This window comes from Vanessa atalanta, chromosome 26 (genome assembly GCF_905147765.1).
Source record: "Vanessa atalanta chromosome 26, ilVanAtal1.2, whole genome shotgun sequence".
NCBI lineage: Eukaryota > Metazoa > Arthropoda > Insecta > Lepidoptera > Nymphalidae > Vanessa > Vanessa atalanta.
This window is the reverse complement of record NC_061896.1, coordinates 1,855,673-1,874,244: the sequence shown is the minus strand read 5'-3', so window position 1 is coordinate 1,874,244 and position 18,572 is coordinate 1,855,673. Positions and strand designations below refer to the sequence as shown.

General features: G+C 32.6%; 1 protein-coding gene across 1 annotated transcript; it reads right to left on the bottom strand.

Moving 5' to 3' along the window:
- Positions 1–2,667: 2,667 nt before the first annotated feature.
- On the bottom strand, positions 2,668–18,499 carry LOC125074007 (transmembrane channel-like protein 7). Its single transcript, XM_047685172.1, has 5 exons — positions 18,358–18,499; positions 12,946–13,134; positions 10,590–10,697; positions 7,962–8,062; positions 2,668–7,284 (listed from the first exon to the last, which is right to left on the bottom strand). Exons 2-5 carry the CDS (start codon positions 13,115–13,117, stop codon positions 5,296–5,298), a joined length of 2,370 nt encoding a protein of 789 aa, XP_047541128.1. The 5' UTR covers positions 13,118–13,134; positions 18,358–18,499; the 3' UTR covers positions 2,668–5,295.
- Between the last annotated feature and the right edge of the window lie 73 nt (positions 18,500–18,572).

Here is an 18,572-nt window from a genome sequence, read left to right as displayed (position 1 = left end):
ACTGCGACTTAAAACATCTATCAACGAAAGAGGCCAAAATTAAAATAACATCCTGGCTCAAGACCCTCTCCTTTGACGACACTGAAAACCTACTAAATGTAACCATTTAATTTTATCTATTACTTTTATTTTGTATATAGATATTATTATTTTTATATATTTATTTATTTATTTTTATTACTATATTTTATCTATTATCTAAGTATTATAATTATATTCTTATCATACTAATATAAGTATTCTTTAAAGACGTACATTTAAAATATAAAACTAACACATTACACCAAACACAAATGCTATATAGATTATTTACTGCTATATAGATTATATACAGATTGGTGAATATTTAAGTCTTGGTCCGATGATTAGCAGCCTGTGAAATCAAGTGTTCGGGCCCCACGATACAGGTCTCCTAGTGTGGGGTCCAAAGATAATCAAAATTTTAAAATTGCTAAAACCATAATGCACCTCAACCAATGGAAAACATCGTAATAGTTTAAGTTATATTTAAGAAGGTTAATAGTGTCATATGTTAATCTATTATGTAAGCATTGTGTTTTTTCAATAAAGATTTTTTATTATTATTATTTATTATTTTGTACAGGTACCAATAAAAATATTATTGTAATTCGTTAAAAGCCCGTTTATAGTCACGTCGTTTATTTTGCAAACGGCACACTAGTATAAAAAATTCCTTAGCACGGCTGTTTAGAACATCTGTATCTTATTTTGGTCAAAATAACCATAAACATAATATAATAGCGTAAACGTGAAGTATATTTTTACCATAATATTAATGAAAAAAAAATAACCTCGATAGTTTTGCTAACGCTACAGACGTTATTAACGTCATATGGCGTTCCATTCCAAAATGTCATAAATCCTTATTTAATATAAAGACATATTATACCAATATCAGGATTAATTCTGATCAGTGGGAGTATATTCAAACAATGAATCACAATTTCAAAAAGTCTACAATTATTCGAATCCATTACACAGATAAATTCACAATTGTCATCTATATCAATTCGTTAATATATCATGTACACAAAAACATATAAATTACTAATCAGATATATATATTTGTTTGTGTATGCGGGTATATCCTTTATTTAGCAAATTTATGATGCGTGGGAGAGGTCACAAAATGCTATTGGAGTCTTTTGTGATTTAACAAAATCTTTCGATTTTATTAGGCACGATATTCTTTTGGAAAAACTTAAATAATAAGGGATCAAAGGACCTGCGTTAAAATTAATTACCTTTCTACCTTAATGAAAGAGTTTTGAAAATCGGTAAAATCAAATGGCGCTAAGCGGTGTAATACATTTTAGGACCTCTGCTGTTTTCAATATGTGTATATGATTGACTTTACTTTATTAATAAGACTTGTAACATTGTCCTGTTTTCAGATGATACATCTCTTATTTTGAAAAGGATAAACAATTACGACGTTGTAAACAGGGCTCTGTTACAGGTTCTTGGTTTATATATGATCTGGACATAAATGATCTAGTCCTAAATACAAAAAAGATTGTAAGTGTTTTTCCTGCCTTCTTATTTTTCTGTTTTTAATATTGGAAACAAGGGTAAGGGTAAGAGGATTACCCTTGACTCCAAAATTCAGTGGAGTATACATTTCCTAGCAGGGAAACTAAGTAGTGTCATTTATGCAATCAAAACAATTCGTAAACTCAAACTTGTTTTTATTCTAGGACATCATTACGTATGTATATAATTTTCCATAGAAGTTGATAGTATGTATACTATTAATACAAGAAATAAACTGCAACTCCTGCTTTCCGCTTGCATACGGTACACACAACGTTTTTGGCCAAAGGTTTGCGCATATATAAGATACCGGAAAATATAATCTATTTACAATTTAACAACTTTAAAAACTTTATTAAGACTAAATTAATTGATAGATCTTATTATTTATTAAAACAATTATTGTTGCAATAAAACGCATTAATCAATAATTGTGAATACTAACTCCACGTGACCACTGTAAATCTGTTTATTTGAAAAGAGTAACTGTGCGATATTCTTACCGTTTCTTCTCACTGGAGGCTGCTCTCCGAAACTGGTAGAGTTGAAATATTGACGATTCAAAAATGTCTTCTTCTGAAGTTTATTTGACAAATTTACATTTGATTTGATTTAATCGAAAAACAAAAGAATAACGATAGTATAAGTCGGAAATTAGCGATTTTTTGCAAACGTGGTGCGCGGGAAACCTTACCGTCTCCCTGGTCCTTCACTAGAGTGCTGTCCAAATCCAGTTGACGTCAAATTTAATAGTTAAGATTGTTTTTTGTTCCATATAGATGTCCGAAAATCAACAACAGCGCGATTTTTAAGACACTTTATGCCTCGCACAAACTCTGTGGAACCAGCATTCGCAGGCGGATTTTTCGAATCGATACGATTTGGGTCCTTTAAGAAAAGAGCGTATTCATTCCTTAAAAGTCGGAAACGCATCTGCAAGCGTCCCGGTGTTGTAGATGTCCACGGGTAATCACTTTCCATCAGGTGAGCCTCCTGCTCGTTTGTACTTATAACATAAATATATATTAAGAAATGTTCCAAAATAAAACGACACATTGGCTAGTTACGTAATTTTACTTTTCATATAAATATTTTGACAATTGAGTTGGCAGTGAGTTTATCTATAATATTTATAATCTGCACGCTTCTATAATGGCGTATATTTATAATACTTTACAAATAAATCTTACATTATCTTAAAATTCTCTATTTTCATATTATCTACACATTACTGATGTTAAAATTCAAATCGTACTCAAAATGCAACACTTAATTTGTTGTTAACGCGAAATTTTACTTTACAATACTTTAAATTTACAAATTACTTCGATAATTTATACAAATTTTACAATAATTACCTTTTATACAACAGTTGCATTTATAATACGAATATTTGAATTTCGAATAATTATTTTTTTCTATTTCAATACATAATATTTAAGTCGCATTTAAAATTTTAATGATATACGGCCTCACTAATATATATTCTTTAGCAGATAGTTAGTTAAACCTGTCTTCTTCCTAATGTCAAATCAATGTTGCCAGAAAGACGAATTTTAAACTAAACATCCGCCAAACGTTTCAGTGTGAGGCCGATTTAACAAATGTTTTTTCGTAATATTATCGTTTTACAATTGATTTTATAATTAATTTTAGCCGTGCTTTTGTGCTATTAAATATTATGTATATGTACAGTGTATGTGATACTGATACTGATTCTAATCAACAAATTCTACGATACTTATTTGACAGGACGAAAATACTTGTAAATAAATAGTTTTTATTTAGTTTCATTAATACAAATATTTTAATTGAATTGTTAAAACCAGTTCCACACGACTAATTACTCTAATATTTTGCATCCGTTTTTGGTGTTGGTGACATAAAAAAAAATTTAGTACTAAATTATAAAATATATAAAAAATGGAGATGATGATTTTTAGTTTATTCTTTTATAGACCCATTATTAATAATATCTTGATAATCTGTAACAGCATTTAGATTCAATAAAAAATTGTTTTAAAAATGTTTTATTTTTGAATATTAACACTACATGTATGTGCAAAAGAGATAGATGATCAGTCCTGTCGAATTAGCGCAGTGAACGAGAAAGACAGAAACAGTACCATTGTTTTTAAAATTTTACTAATTTAAGGACATCTAGGCGTTCTAATTGGACTAACTATAAATCGTATAAAATCTATGGTTATTATAATAAGTTTAGAGATTTCACTCTCTAGTTAAATCTAAAATCACGAAACAAACATTTCTAGATGGGACAATAATCTTCAATCAAAGTATAATATACACTGTAGGTATGACAGGACCTGAGTGCACTAAATCGGAATATTATTTTGGGCTCTGCCTGCATACAGACTAAGGCAATAAAATAGTAGTTCCAGACATACTCGATAAATAAATAATAAAAATATACATATCACAACGGTTCACAATCATTTAATATACAATTTCATCATTTAATATGACCGAAAATTAAAATAAAATATTTATAAGTCGACAAAATCAGAGATTATAGAAATGACACCGATATTGCATAGAATGTTCCAGAAACGAAATAATCAACAGCATAGTATGAAAAAGCAAATGGCATGATGGCCCCGCAAGAACTATTAGCCAATTCTTAAAATGCCAATACGCCAACAGTCACGGGACTTGAGGCAATTAAACTAAAGTTAACTTTAAGCGATAGGAACGCATTATGAGTATTTCTTTTAAAGGCATTCGTTGTGATTACAATAGCAAAAATTGTTTTGAAACTAAACTGAACTGCTTCGCACCAATGTTAATTTTGGTAAGACATTAGACGAATTGTTTACATTGATAAAACAAAATACTTAGATGTAATTACCAAGGAACAAAGAAATATTAAGTTTATGATATTTTACTAAATCAACGCAACAAAATTATTGTATTCAATTCAATGTTATTAAATTATTCGTATGGAGATGTCTTAGTTTTAGGAACCTAAGCTACTCACTACAGGCACTGTTTTAAGACCTAGACCAAGCTAACTCGGATACAACATTTGACTATTTCATTAATGAAATCTTAAATTTAAATGTGTATATTTTAAATTTACTGAGATCACTAAACTAAAAAATTACTAAATTTAACTAATAAATGCTATGTACAGTTATTACTTACAACATAGCGTCAATTACGTAAAGCTGAGTCGTCACAAAAGTTAATTTTGTGTTGTCAACATATGTTGGTGGCAAAAGTTTACGAAACTGTGCATTTGTGCGTGACTTTCTGGAGAATGTCAAAAAAGATGAAAACGCAAACATTGCCAGTAATTTAAGTGGAAATTCACAACGAGAGAGCGTAATATAAGAAAAAATCTATCTGGATTGCAAAAATATCATTAAAATGGAATAAGAAACTTAATTAAAGAAAACTTAGTTGACTAGTCCTATGCTGCATTAATCTGGAATGCTCGTTAAACGTTTCAAACTCAGGCGTAGCACCAAAATAAAAAAATAATTTAGGATAATGAAAAAGACGAAATCAAAGAAGGAATGTAGAATGATCAATTTCAACCGAATTTGTACATTTTCCGAAATTTGGGCCATGGCAATGGAACATGTGCCAAAAAACAACAAAAACTGGCAGATGGCACTTTAAATGTGTCTATTTATAATCGTATTTGGATATTGGCACTTTTTTCGCATAACTTGATGTAAAAATTAGATCGTCCTGAACCATACACAACTAAGTATTTTATCTAGAACTATGTTGAATAGAGGAGTCATCATCCGCAAAACTAGCTCTATTTCGCCTCTCACATCTTTTCTGGTGCTGTCTTATGAAGGCGCTTAGCCTGTTCAGCAAGAACTGTTTATCGTGACCTTCTAAAACCAGCTGGTTCTTAAGAACCTCAACCATATGCCTATTAGCTGCAGCCACAGCCCAGTAATAATACAAAAAGAATAATAGTATAGCGAATGCTGGGACAGCGAATGTCGATGTACCAATCAGGAAAACGAATTCCCTAATCAAATATGGAAACGCCTCGAAGGTTTCCACAACAAAAGACCAAACGGTCTCGTAACCTCTGAACGGACCGCAGTTCCAAGATGGCGATATTTCAGCTACCGAATACGCAACCGGCAAGATTGATATCACAAAACCGAGAAGCAAAACCGACATAAACAATGACTTCGACTTAGACGCCTTGTACACGATCGGAGACGGCGTACAATTCGTTAAGCAGGCGAATTTTTTTATGTAAAATATGAGAAAACAGAAAATTGTACCGATGATTGGTAGAAACGGACAGAAAAATGCGCCCATCCAAACTATGGTCTGGATATAAACTATGTCTAAAACGTGTTTTGGAAGATAAAAATCCTGCGTGCCGATTATCTTTAAGCACCTGCTGTTGCTGTGTCTGGCTATGAAGGACCTCGGGAGATTGATAAAGAACGTCATCACGAACTGTAAAGCGAAATCCGTCAAGAGCAGCTTATACAACTGCTGCCCGACGTATGTTTCCCAGCACTCCTGTCTGAACTCCTCGTCGAAAACCGCACATCTAACTCTATCAGGATCAGAGATCTGTATGTATATTTGACTGAGCAGAACAGCCAGCGACGATAACCGTAACAAAACGGTCCTTAGCAGCGTAATTATAATCGCATTAGCCGGCGTATACGTTTCGAATTTTATCAAATAACCGAATATTTCCGGTATGAATATATTCAATACCCCTATAGCTATAAATGGAAGAAATTCGAGCAACGTGTTACGAAACCGCCAGATCGAATATGAATTGTCCCGATATGGACTTAAGGTCGATTTTTCCGTAATATTTTCGAATTCGATTTCCATTGAAGGGAACTGTTCCTCATTCAACTTGTCCATCGCTTGGTTGAAAACTACGTATATAAGAATCCCAGAACCGACGAGTATTACGAAAACTAATAAGTTAATGAGTATCCTCTTTAAATGCATGAGTATTTGGCTCTCTCTCGTTCGCGACTGCTTCTCTTCTTTGTACTTCTCTTCTTCCAAGCATCCTTTGACTTCGTTGTACAACGCTTTGTGTTTAATTTTAGCGGATTTGTCGTTATGGATACAAAAATCCCAGCCCCCAAACACAAGATTGCAGTACATGTAGAACTGCCCTTCGTTTTCCACTAATCTCTCCTTGAACCCCTTAGCTGCCGTTTTGACGATGGCTATCAGGGAGAAAAGCGTCCAGGATATGGGTATTAAAATATACGCTAAGGGCATGTTATAGAACATTTCGGCGTCCCATAGATTTTTAACAAAGTAAGAGTAAACTTGGTCACTATATACGCCGTAGAATAGAATCGTGCGTTCCATCCAGCCCGTACCCTGAATTAAGTCTAATATTACGTTGTTGTCCGTTAAGTTCCGCTGCAAGTAAGCCTGTGAACAGCATATTGTCGAATTCTCGACGAACTCGTCGCAGTCGTGTTCGACTTCGACGAGAAACACATTTGGCAGAATAAGGAACGTTACGACGAATATCGATATCACTAAGTTTAGAAATAACAACCACCTCAGGAACAGGAAATACGACACGACGCCCGTTCCGAACTTCCCCTCGATTTCCCGCAAGGCTGATTGCCATAATTCCAGTTTGCCGACGATTTCCGCGAAACGTATCCGAAACCGATGCAAGACTTTACGCTGCCTCCATTGCAATTGTTCCAAACCCTGGAGACGAAGTTTTGTCGCATTCTGGAAACAAATTTAACTATTAATAATTATTTCTTTGGCTTGTATATTCAAACCGACTGCAAAAATGGAGAAGGTTATCATTGTGCTTTGTGATTTTTTTTAATTATTATTGTTCGGAAAGATATACTTCTCTTCCATTTTAGTTGAAATTTTAAAGGTTTGGGTAAAATTTAAACCCCATTTTGACTTTAAAAAGAGAATACTATTCATCCGTTCTAAAACCAACGACAAAACGTAATATAAAACAAAATCTAGTTATCGTTTCTAAGTGATCTGGCTATCAGACCAGAAGCGAAGTTTATTGATATAGCATTAGACCACACACGGATCTAAATATAAACATCTAAGACAAATTTTTCATTAATCACAGAATCAATACACTCGGAAATAAATCGGGCAGAACTGAAAAGAAGCGGCGAAAGAAACGGCGAGAGCGTCATTATTTTTGTAACATTTTTTTTTGGTTTTTACGCAAAATATATCAAATTTATATTCAAAAGCGACAAATTTAAACTTCATTCAAGTTTAATAGTTAAAGAAATTTATGGAAGCACGCTGTGAATTCCACGAAGAAGATAGCCTTTGTCACATACACAAATTTTATAATTGTCAAAAAATCCATTCCATTCTTGAAATGTTATTATTATTGATGAGCGTGCTTCGAATGTAATATTTACCTGTAGTCTTGATTTTATTTCGAGTTTCTGGTTCATGGGCACCGGCATGGCTTTAATCTGCATGATCTCCTCCCAAGTCCGTTCCTCATTTGACAGATTTTCTAGAACATACATCATAAATATCTTACTTGGTGGGAAAGTAAAGCTACCACCGGTTCGGAATGTAGATTCTACCGAGAAAAACCGGCAAGAAACTCAGTAGTTATTCTTTTTCAACATCTAAAAATAGTCATGTTGGTTAAATACAATTATATATGTATTAACATACATATATGACTTCCAGGCAGGAGAAATAACTTTCTCCTGCCTGGAAGTCAACGAGCATTAACTCCACGCGTTTTTATCATCAATATAATCTTGTATCGAATAATATGCCTTCTTTACCAATGTATTTTTTACAATTGACTTGAATCTATGAAACGGCAACGTTAAAATAAAATACTTAGTATCGTTGTGTTATGGTTTTAAGGTCGAGTGAGTCATTGTGAGTTCAGGCACAGGGACATAACATCTTAGTTCCTAATGATGGTGGCGCATTGGCGATGTAAGGAATGGTTAATATTTCTTACAGCGCTGATGTCTATGGGCTTATGTATAAATCATGTTAGCCCATTTGCTACCGGCTACCTCACCATAAAGCCAGCCATTTATTCACATATTATGTTAATAAATATGTGTATGTTATACAATTTTATTGAAATATATTAAATCAAACCTTATTAGAGTCCAAATGTCTCTAGAAGATCACTTATAGAGATAGGGTAAATTTTCTGGTATATTTGTTGTGTTTTTTTTTTGGTAGATGAATACAATAAAGTCTATCTATAAAAGCCTATATTATAAATAATGTTTCTTTTTTATTGCATAATGCATGTTTTTAACATTGTACAATAATTTTACAAAAAATGGCTCGCGAGTCAATTGTAAATTGGAAAACTCGTGATGTTAAAGGCTAGTATGATACAAGGCGGTTGAACTTTAATTGCAAGTTATTAATTGATGATAATACAATTAATGACTAAGCTGTATTGTATAATGAGTGCGTAATGAATGCGTCATTGTAAGCGGTGAGTTTATCAGCAGAGTTTACGGAATCTCTTATTGGTACGAGTATTCATTTATAATGTAATGCGATTCAACGAGGAAATGCTGCCAGCATTCTTGCCACCATTCCACGCGGACAAGATATATATAGAAACTCTTTTTAGTTAATATTTGTACACATTTAAGGACGTGTTAATTATCTTATGGAAATAAAAAAATATATGCTGTTCATTTGTCGTTGGAGTTCATACATTTGACGAATACTACTGAGGCTTGACCGTTGGACGCTTAAAATGGCTAGCATTAGCTTTCCTTAATATGAAAGAGGCATACTAGAAATTTGACTGTACTGTTTTGTTGGATAATTATTGGTACGCAAAGAGCTCTAGAAGGTATAAGTGACTTGTAAATGTTCTTCTTTTGGGCAAAAGCCTCTTATCCCATCAATGAGAAGGTTTGAAGCTTCTAAAGCCGGTTGGTGGAGATCCAGCTGGTGGAATTTCCATCGTGCAGGTCACGCTGTTTTCCTTCACCACCGAGCACAAGATAAATTGTTAACACTTATATGATGAAAACTCAGTGCTCTTTGTCCGTTTTTGAACCCGCAATCTTCGTTTAAAAACCACGTGTTCTAATCACTGGTTTCAAACGTGAACTACGGGTTGATTGTTTTTTTTTTTAATCATTAATTAAATTTTAAAACATTTATGCTGTCTGTAATTCCTTTGATGTACATTTATTTATGTACGCGGAGATTAATAAGCCGTGCCTGCTAACGGTACAATACTATCTAAGACATTGTTAGCGCAATGCTAACGGTACATCTAAATTTTTTGCTTATGGTAGTCATAGAGTAACGTAAATGTTAGTGCGAAAGGTCGCATGTAATTATACTAGCAGTTACGTATTGTAATAGTAACTAGGGCGAGATAGCTTTAAAGAAATATAATATATGTTACTGTAAAAGCTCGAACTACGGTAAATCCTAAGATTTACCAATTCTTAATGGTAAATGCCCAGAACGTTTTGTAACACTTAGTAAAACTTAGGATTTACATTTAAAGCACGGTGAACGTTGAAAAAGATCATTTCATAACGTGTTATAAAATAGTATCCGTAATGAAAATAATTTAAATAGGTTAGGTTAGTTATTTAATTACTATAAGTGAATTGTGGCAAAAGTTCGAATCGCAAACCGTTTTCGGCATTTACCATTAAAATTGGTAAATCTTAGGTTTTACTGGAAAATCTAAGGATTTACCGTTGTTCGAACTTTTACAGTAACATATATACAAACATTTCTGAAGTATTGTTACTTAAATAATAATGATGTATATTTCTATATACCATTTCACGAATCGAACATCTAAGGAATAAAATACTCGCATCTCATTGGTCGATGCGCGGCACACATAAGCGTGACTAATCCGACCTGTAAGATTAACCTGAGAAATGATTTGGCCAATGGGGGTCACGCGCATCACCAAACGAGAGCACACGGGGTATTTACTTTGGGAACTCATTTCGTGGAATTTATACGATCTTCAACGAGAGGGCTATTGTTTAGTTTTATATATAGCTTACCCGATAAATCCGGCAACATGGAGAGGTGTATGTCACGACTCTGCGTTGTGCGCGCGAAGGTCGATTGTCTGCGCTCGTTCTGCGACCGCGCGCGCTTTGACGTGGTTGCTAGAAATTATATCAATATATAATGAACGTCACGATACAGTTATAGAAATTGTACCATTTTACTTTCAGTATATAAGTTTTTTTATAACAATTACAACATTATACACGAGTTTCAGTAGATTATATTTATTAATTATAATTTTGCACGATTTTTGTCAAGTGTCACCTCGCGACCACGACATTCCTAAGTCTGACGAAACGTCGGACGAAGTCTATATACAAATAGACGAAGATAAAACAATTCAATACATTTTCTCCTCTGTTCGTCAACCGAAATCTTCACCGTTAACAATGAAACATATTTGAACTCGTATTTATTTGTTAAAATTTTATATTATTAATATTTACTACTAAATAAACTTTAAGTACATAATTATTCCTGCTATTGAAATCTTTCAGATCTTCTTCAGAATCTTTGAGATATAAATTAAAACAAGATATAAACGGTTGCTTCTCAACATATATTCTGTAATGTTATGTATGCACATAGATTTTGCTCGGAACAATATTATAGATTTTGTGAGGAAATTTGATACTCATAGCATTGGTACAAGAAACAAACACTTATTGCTGTTACTCGACTCCGTTGGGTCAGCAACTCTTTTGTGAGGTTGCTTTTACAACGGGATCCCAGAAAGCGAGCAAAATACCACTTTTACCAAAATTAAAGAAATCGCAAAAGATCACCGGCGTGCGAAAAGTTATTATACAGTTAGTGAGTTCGTTCGGATCGTTTCATCAATCGATTTCTGGTTACTTTGATTCAAGTCAACGTCAAAAGTCGAATATCTTTAACTAATGTCAAAGTGTTACTCTTGCTAATTGATAATCAAAAATCTACTGCTGGTTCGGAAATCACCTCGGACCTCAGAAGAACCGGCGAAAGAAACTCAGCGGGATGTTTTTAATGCCCTATTTTACAATTAACGTTTTCGTTGTATAACAATAAATATATTTTCGTTTGAAATAAAACGAAGCGTTTTATTTCAAACGAAAATATATTTATTCGTTCGAGCACTTTACACTTTGCAGTGTTCGTGACCACGAACACTGCAAAGTGCTCGAAACGTCGGGATATTAAAATAATTAATATACGCGATTAAATCCGTTAAAAACTAGTTTTATTTCAATGTGTAATAATCGCGAAAATCTAAGACAACATTATATTTTCGTTATTTGAATTTCCTCATTTCCAAAATGTGTAATCAACTAAGAAGTCATTAATTTTGTAACATCCTTTATCGCACAAACGATCTTTAACGATTCTTTTAAATTTTACAATTGAATATTTTTGGATATTTTCTGGGATTGTGTTTAAAAAAAAAAACAAATTATGTACACAATAAAAATTAAAATTAGCAAAAAGAAACCGTTGAGTTTCTTTCGCCGGTCGTTCTCAGTTCCGGGTATTTTCATTCCGAACCGGTTTCAATGTTAAATGTGACCAATGAGTGTAATGACTATATTGAATAAAGGAATTTGATTTATATGTTTTTGTTTGATATGTTATATGTTCTAAAAGAACATCTGGATCAATATTAATGACAATTTCGATAAGGCTGCGTTGTGCCGTTGTGTTATCATTGCTATTTCTCCAAAACAAACAATGTTTTGCGATTGATATAATTTAAACAAATTTATATACATATATTATATTTGATTCAAAATTTCTTGAAAGATTTTCTTTTTCAAAAACAAAAGTATCGTCTAAACGTAATAATATTTGATAACAAATACATCAAATTGTAAGGAATTATAAAATCAAAAGTTAAAAAAAAAACAATATGATTTCATGTCGCAAGTATCAAAATTGCAAATTTTAGCTCAATCAAAGTTGTGTGGAACCGGTTTAAACTAGTATTATGTGGCGCTTGCACCACAATAGAAGTTAAAATATTAGGAGAGGACTGTACTGATGTACATAGGTATGCGTTAATGTGTAATTATAGTGTTAACTGTGTCACAGATGACAGCGTATTCCGGCCCAATTATTAACGCACAATTAAATATTTCAAACACAATTTAGAGTAAATAAAAAAACATATTTATCTATATAAATATTATAGATGCTAAAGTAAATCTGTCCGTCTGTCAAACTGCATTATTCACTAAACTCAATTCAATGAAATTTTTAATGAAACAAGATTGAATTCCAAGGAAGGTAATAAGTAAGGCTTTTTTTGCCTAACACCTACATCCCCTAAAACACGAACATGTTTGGTGTCCTTGTTATATAAAGTATACTTACTATTCCTGGCCTGCTTCGAAGGCAGTAGAGTTGCCAATTTAGCTGCATCAGCCCTCTGTAAGTTCTCAAATAGTTCCTGTTCACCCCCGGGGTAGAGTTCTTGGTAGAACTCACCCCCTGCTTCCTCCCAGCCCTCATGACGCTTCGAGCGTTTGTTCTTGCCGCCAGACATTTTTAAGTCATTTTTATCTGTAATTAATAAAATATTTACTAACTGTTAATATTTACTACAATAGATTCGAAACAAAAAAGACAAAGGCCTATTAAACATCGAATCGACGCGATATCATTGGTCGAAAGCTTTAATAGTCTATAATATAATAGGATTTGCGAAAAAATGGCAGTTTAAGCGTTGACGAAACTGTTACCGGAAATTTGAAAGTCAATTTAATGTGGATACATGTAGTAAAGTGAGATGGTGTTCTATTATAAATAAGGTTATATAAATCAAGAACTGTTTGGACTGCACAATATAGCTGAGCTATTTGTAAATCGGGTGGCATACTTTAATCTAAGGTTTGTTTATCTTCTTTCCTTCTTCGATTGGAATAGACTAGTCTCCGAGTGAGGGTCAGGTGCTCGGTTAGGATAGAGTAGTTGGCATCTTCAGCCATACGTTCACCACCGTTAAGCACCGTAATACGCCACCAATCATAGGAACTCAGATGTCATGATAATCTGGTCCCTCCCTCTTATACTCTGATCACTTTAATCAATTCCGAGATGAACGGAGAATATATTACTTTTGGGAACTTTTAAGGCCTTAGGAAAGACAATAATTTATATTCATTTTTAATCTAATCGAGTTTAGTTAATAACGATCCAATTACAAATATAAAGCATATATCCTACTTTTGCGTTAAGACCTCTTTTATTAAACAGAAGATTTGGAACTTGGTGATATAATTTTCATATAGAGGTAGGGGACGACCAAAGAAAGGATGGATGGATTGTGTGAAAGACGATATGGTTAGAAAGAATGTTACTTGTGTGATGACGTCCGACAGAGAAGTATGGATAAAGAAGACATGCTGCGACGACCCCTAATAAAATTGGGGTAAGGGCAGGAGGATGATGATGATATGATTTGGAATCTTCGTCAATACAGGTAACACATTTGCATAGAACACATACAGGATTCCTCACGATGTTTTCGTTCACTTCTCGAGCACGAGATGGATTATAAACACAAATAAGGCACATGAAAATTGTTTGTCTGTATTTCATAACATGCAATTATAGCCTAATATTCACACATACAACAGTTCCACTATAACACAGTGCAGTTGCGTCATATTATTTACCTCAACATCCAATTTTTTTTAAAAAAAAAAAACAAACTGTGTTTATTTAGTAGTCCTTTAAAACCAATACGAGCATCGCACGATATGACGTTTCAGATGGGATCTAATAAATATAGTATTGTATGTATATCATTTTCTATTAATCGATTTACTATATTATCGCTTATCGATGTTAAGATAATCGTTATATGTGTCAGGGTTGTCAATTTTTTTTGGCCGGATGACTCTTTACTGCCTCATAAGCCCTTCAAACCTGAATACAATAATACTGAGTACTGTAATGACGGGTTACTGGGTAACCTACCCAGACGAGCTTACAGAAAACCCTACCACCAAGTAAATTTCAATTATTTATTCAACCTTAAAATATTTATCGTGAAAAGGATTTATATGAAGAATATATTTATTACATGGTGCAAAACCTGGGCTTCGCGCGTTGGGCGCGTTGGGGGTTGAAAATGGTCAAGTCTGAGACCATCAGTGAGGCGCTTCAGGTCTCTTAAAACTTCACGATTTCCTCCTGCCAAATTTCGGACACGGCGACGATGTTCATGGTAACCGAAAGGTAAAAGACATATTATAGCGCGCAAGCGCAGGTAGACTTTCCTAATCCGATTGGACGGCCAAAGCGACCATAACGAAAAAACTTCAAGCGGTACAAGACAATCTTATCCAGACCACGGGCTGTTACCGACAATTTTCGATTAAATTTCGCAACTGAATTTTAAACCAGTTTCACCGATTGAGTTGGTTAAAGCCTTGAGAAATGGTATGTATAAATAAATACACATGTACACGTCGAGAGCAGACATGTAAACAAAATAACACGTTTGTACATCCTTAATCATTTATTATCATTATATTATCAATTAAATAGAAAATATATATTTGATTTTAATGATAAAAATTGATATAATTATTGATTATTCATATCTGACGTTTTTTGTTGTTGTCCAATGTTAATATCAAAATTCAGAGAAATTAAAAAAATAAATAAGAATAATATCCTTCTGAGTAAAATAGTTTGACCGGTCTAACCGAAACTGGCCAAACGTAGGATAATCAGTTATACTCTGTAGATATATAGAAATACATGTTTGATTTTTTTTCTTCGTACGTCATTCACGTGCAAACCATTGAACGTATCGGTACTCGGTGATTGGTCATACTCTATGACTAATGTAGTATGACCAAGCACCGAGGAATCGTCCGTAGAGGGTTTATACGCCATTATTAAAAAAAAAACCTGTTGGCTGTTGATATATCGCCCTTTTTTACAAAATTTCCAGCGAAACGATCGAACGACATCTAGTAATCAATATAAATTTGAATGTTTTTATATTTGAATATTTGTTACTCAATCAAGCAACACTCTTTACCCTCCCTGACTTTACTTTAACCCCTTTCTCCAAAAGCGTGCAGAGCCTCGAGTGGAAGCTAGTTTATAATATTCAAATATAGAATAACTCTCTATTCTGCATATGTATATCTTCGCACTCCTGTAATCCAATAGGATGACATTCAATTCAAACGAGCTCAGTTCACCAGCAGAACCAACGACTTTATATTCATGAGTGTCATACATTCCCCTATATAAAGATATACAATAACAAACAATATTTAATCATCACCATTAAGACTTCAAAAATTGGAACCGACTAATCCATATCTTTTCCATTATGCATGGATCAGTGGCAGAATATTTTCCACATACCAGCATTAAACACCATAAAACAAAACAACAAAAAAAAACTGATAATCAAAGGGCATCATAAAAACGGAATTCCCCACTATAAAATATCTTATTCATTAAATGTTATCATATGAAATTATAGCATGATAATAATGACTATTTACTACCAGACCAATAAGATTTATTAGACTATACAATTTAATAATACCCAAATGGGCAATGACCTCTGGTTTTTTTATTAATTCATATAGCAAAATGAGCAAAGATACAACAAATTATGCCTAAGCATAACAAATTATACAAAACAATGAAGAGTTTATTTACCTGGGGGTAAATGTTTTTATATACAAATAAGCAAAGTAAAAGCAGTTTTTTACCTTTGTCGCCTCTGTATGGCGACAATATATTTTTGTAATGTAGGCTTCGTAGCCAGTAAGGAGCTATTATTTTATTAATAAAAAAAGCTTTGTTGATAAGCGTATAAAAAGCATATGTGTAAAACATGTAAATTCATGTAAAAAGTAAAATTACTGTCTGTAAACGGCCCATTGCTGGGGTAATGCCTATTCTCCGTTACACTTGGAGCAAATTCCACTGTGTTCTTTTAGGTTTCCCTAAAATATTCGATTAAATTTCAAGCAATTGAAGACTACTGGTATAAGAAATAGATGAATTAGCCGATAAAGCAATGTGCTTAATAGATGTACTTAATGATAAATACACAAATGTCAAATATATAACACAAACTTCTATATGTATAATTATTTTGTTAATTTATAAATTTTTTTAGAATGTGTCCATAACTCTTCATATTCATAAATTACCTATATGAAGATTTTATAATTAATAAATACTTTTGTGAGTAGGGACAACCTGTCATAGGCTTAGTGCAGCTAAGTTGTCAAATCTTCCCATGGTCCCAAGCCTGTCTGGGTAGGTTTCACAAACTAATCATATATTCTACAGCGATACAGCAATACTTAGTATTTTTATATTTTGGTTTGATGGGTGAGTGCTCCAACGTAACTATAGTAGTTCCTAAGGGTTGTGGCACATTCATGTTGTAGAATTGTCCGCCCATGGATGTTGGTAACCACTTTCGAATAATGTAAAAATGTATAATAAAGAGACTATCATACAGTGATCACAAAATATGTCATTTTCTTATGCATCATACATATATATATAATGTCATATATGTATATAATGTCACTATATGCTATTTCTCATTATAAGGCAAATAAAAACAACATACATATATCCAATTCTCATCAAACAAGTTTAGTTAAACAGACTTTATGTTTACATACTCCACATAATTCACTAATAACTGCTATATTGTGCACTTACATTTGCTAAATATATTTTTATTTATAATATACAATTCAACTCAAATACTGTGGATAATTTTACTACTAATGTTTCAATAAATGCTTCATTGACAATGGCAACATTCAAAATTGATTTTTTTGCAAATCCATACTGAATAACATAGAATATTTAAGCTCTTGACCAAAGATATTGCGACAATTTTATGTTAAGTATTCAATATTTCGCTTTAATCATCTTGCCGTTGAAATAGACTATCGGCACTTGTACTCAAGAACTCAAGAATCATATCATTCTGTCCCTCAAATATTTCTTACCACAGATTTATAAAAAAAAGAAAATAATATATAATTATCTTGAAATAGTTCTTACAAAGATGAGAGTTAATTATATATTTTGAGGCTGTTTTAGTAAAGCATCAATTGTTTTTTAATTGTAAACAATTAATAACCTCTCTACATTAGTAATTTAATTAAAAATATATTAATGAAAATGATCATTCTATACAATCACAAGAAAAAGAGTTAATATACTGTGTTATTTAAGTTTTGACGCATAAAAAATTTAAATTTATCATAAGTAGACTCAGATTTATTAAGTAAAATTATCCAAAGAGTTTTTTCTAATTAATTATATAATATTTAGTTTATTTTTTTTATATCCTGTTTTTAATTAATCAACTTCGCGGTGTCATTGAAATATGGATCACACATATTTGTTTTTGTATCAATTCTACGAAATTGATGAATCGCAACATTTTCAATTAAAGCTAATATAAAACCTTTATTAATCCATCATTTACCTAATTATTGTCTAAATTTAGTTTCTTGCCTTTAAGGAAAGCCTTTCTAATATGACTATTGGACTATTTTTAGCTTATTACTTACGTTTTTTGTTACGAGTGCTAGTTAAAACGTATTGTATAGATCACGAAAACTATTCAGCCATAACAATAGCACGAGCCTTGAATTTTTTAAGTGTTTTATTTATTATTAAAACAAAAGATGGTTAAGAAATGATGTATAGAAAACATTGCTGTTGTTTTTTTTAATATTTATTTACGTAGCTAAAGTCAATGTTACTCACCTCAATATAGCGTTGTAAATATCCAGTATGAATGTTACGTCACATTAGAATCCTCTTATTATTTGCACACATTATTTTTTCGTATAAAATCACAGTTTTTACACCATGACTTTTAATGAACGAGCATTCAGACCAAAATAGTGGTCAAGGAGTGGTGCTATAAGTTCTGAAATCGAGCTAATAAAATTTCGTTTTACAAGAATCACATTAGTATT

Excerpts from the sequence above, each read along its gene's own strand:
- LOC125074007 (XM_047685172.1), bottom strand. The coding sequence starts at position 13,117 with ATGTCTGGCGGCAAGAACAAACGCTCGAAGCGTCATGAGGGCTGGGAG. Across the intron at positions 10,698-12,945 it reads TTCGAAGCAGGCCAGGAATA|CAACCACGTCAAAGCGCGCG; the intron begins GTAAGTATACTT and ends TATAATTTCTAG. Across the intron at positions 8,063-10,589 it reads CATGTTGCCGGATTTATCGG|AAAATCTGTCAAATGAGGAA; the intron begins GTAAGCTATATA and ends TGTATGTTCTAG.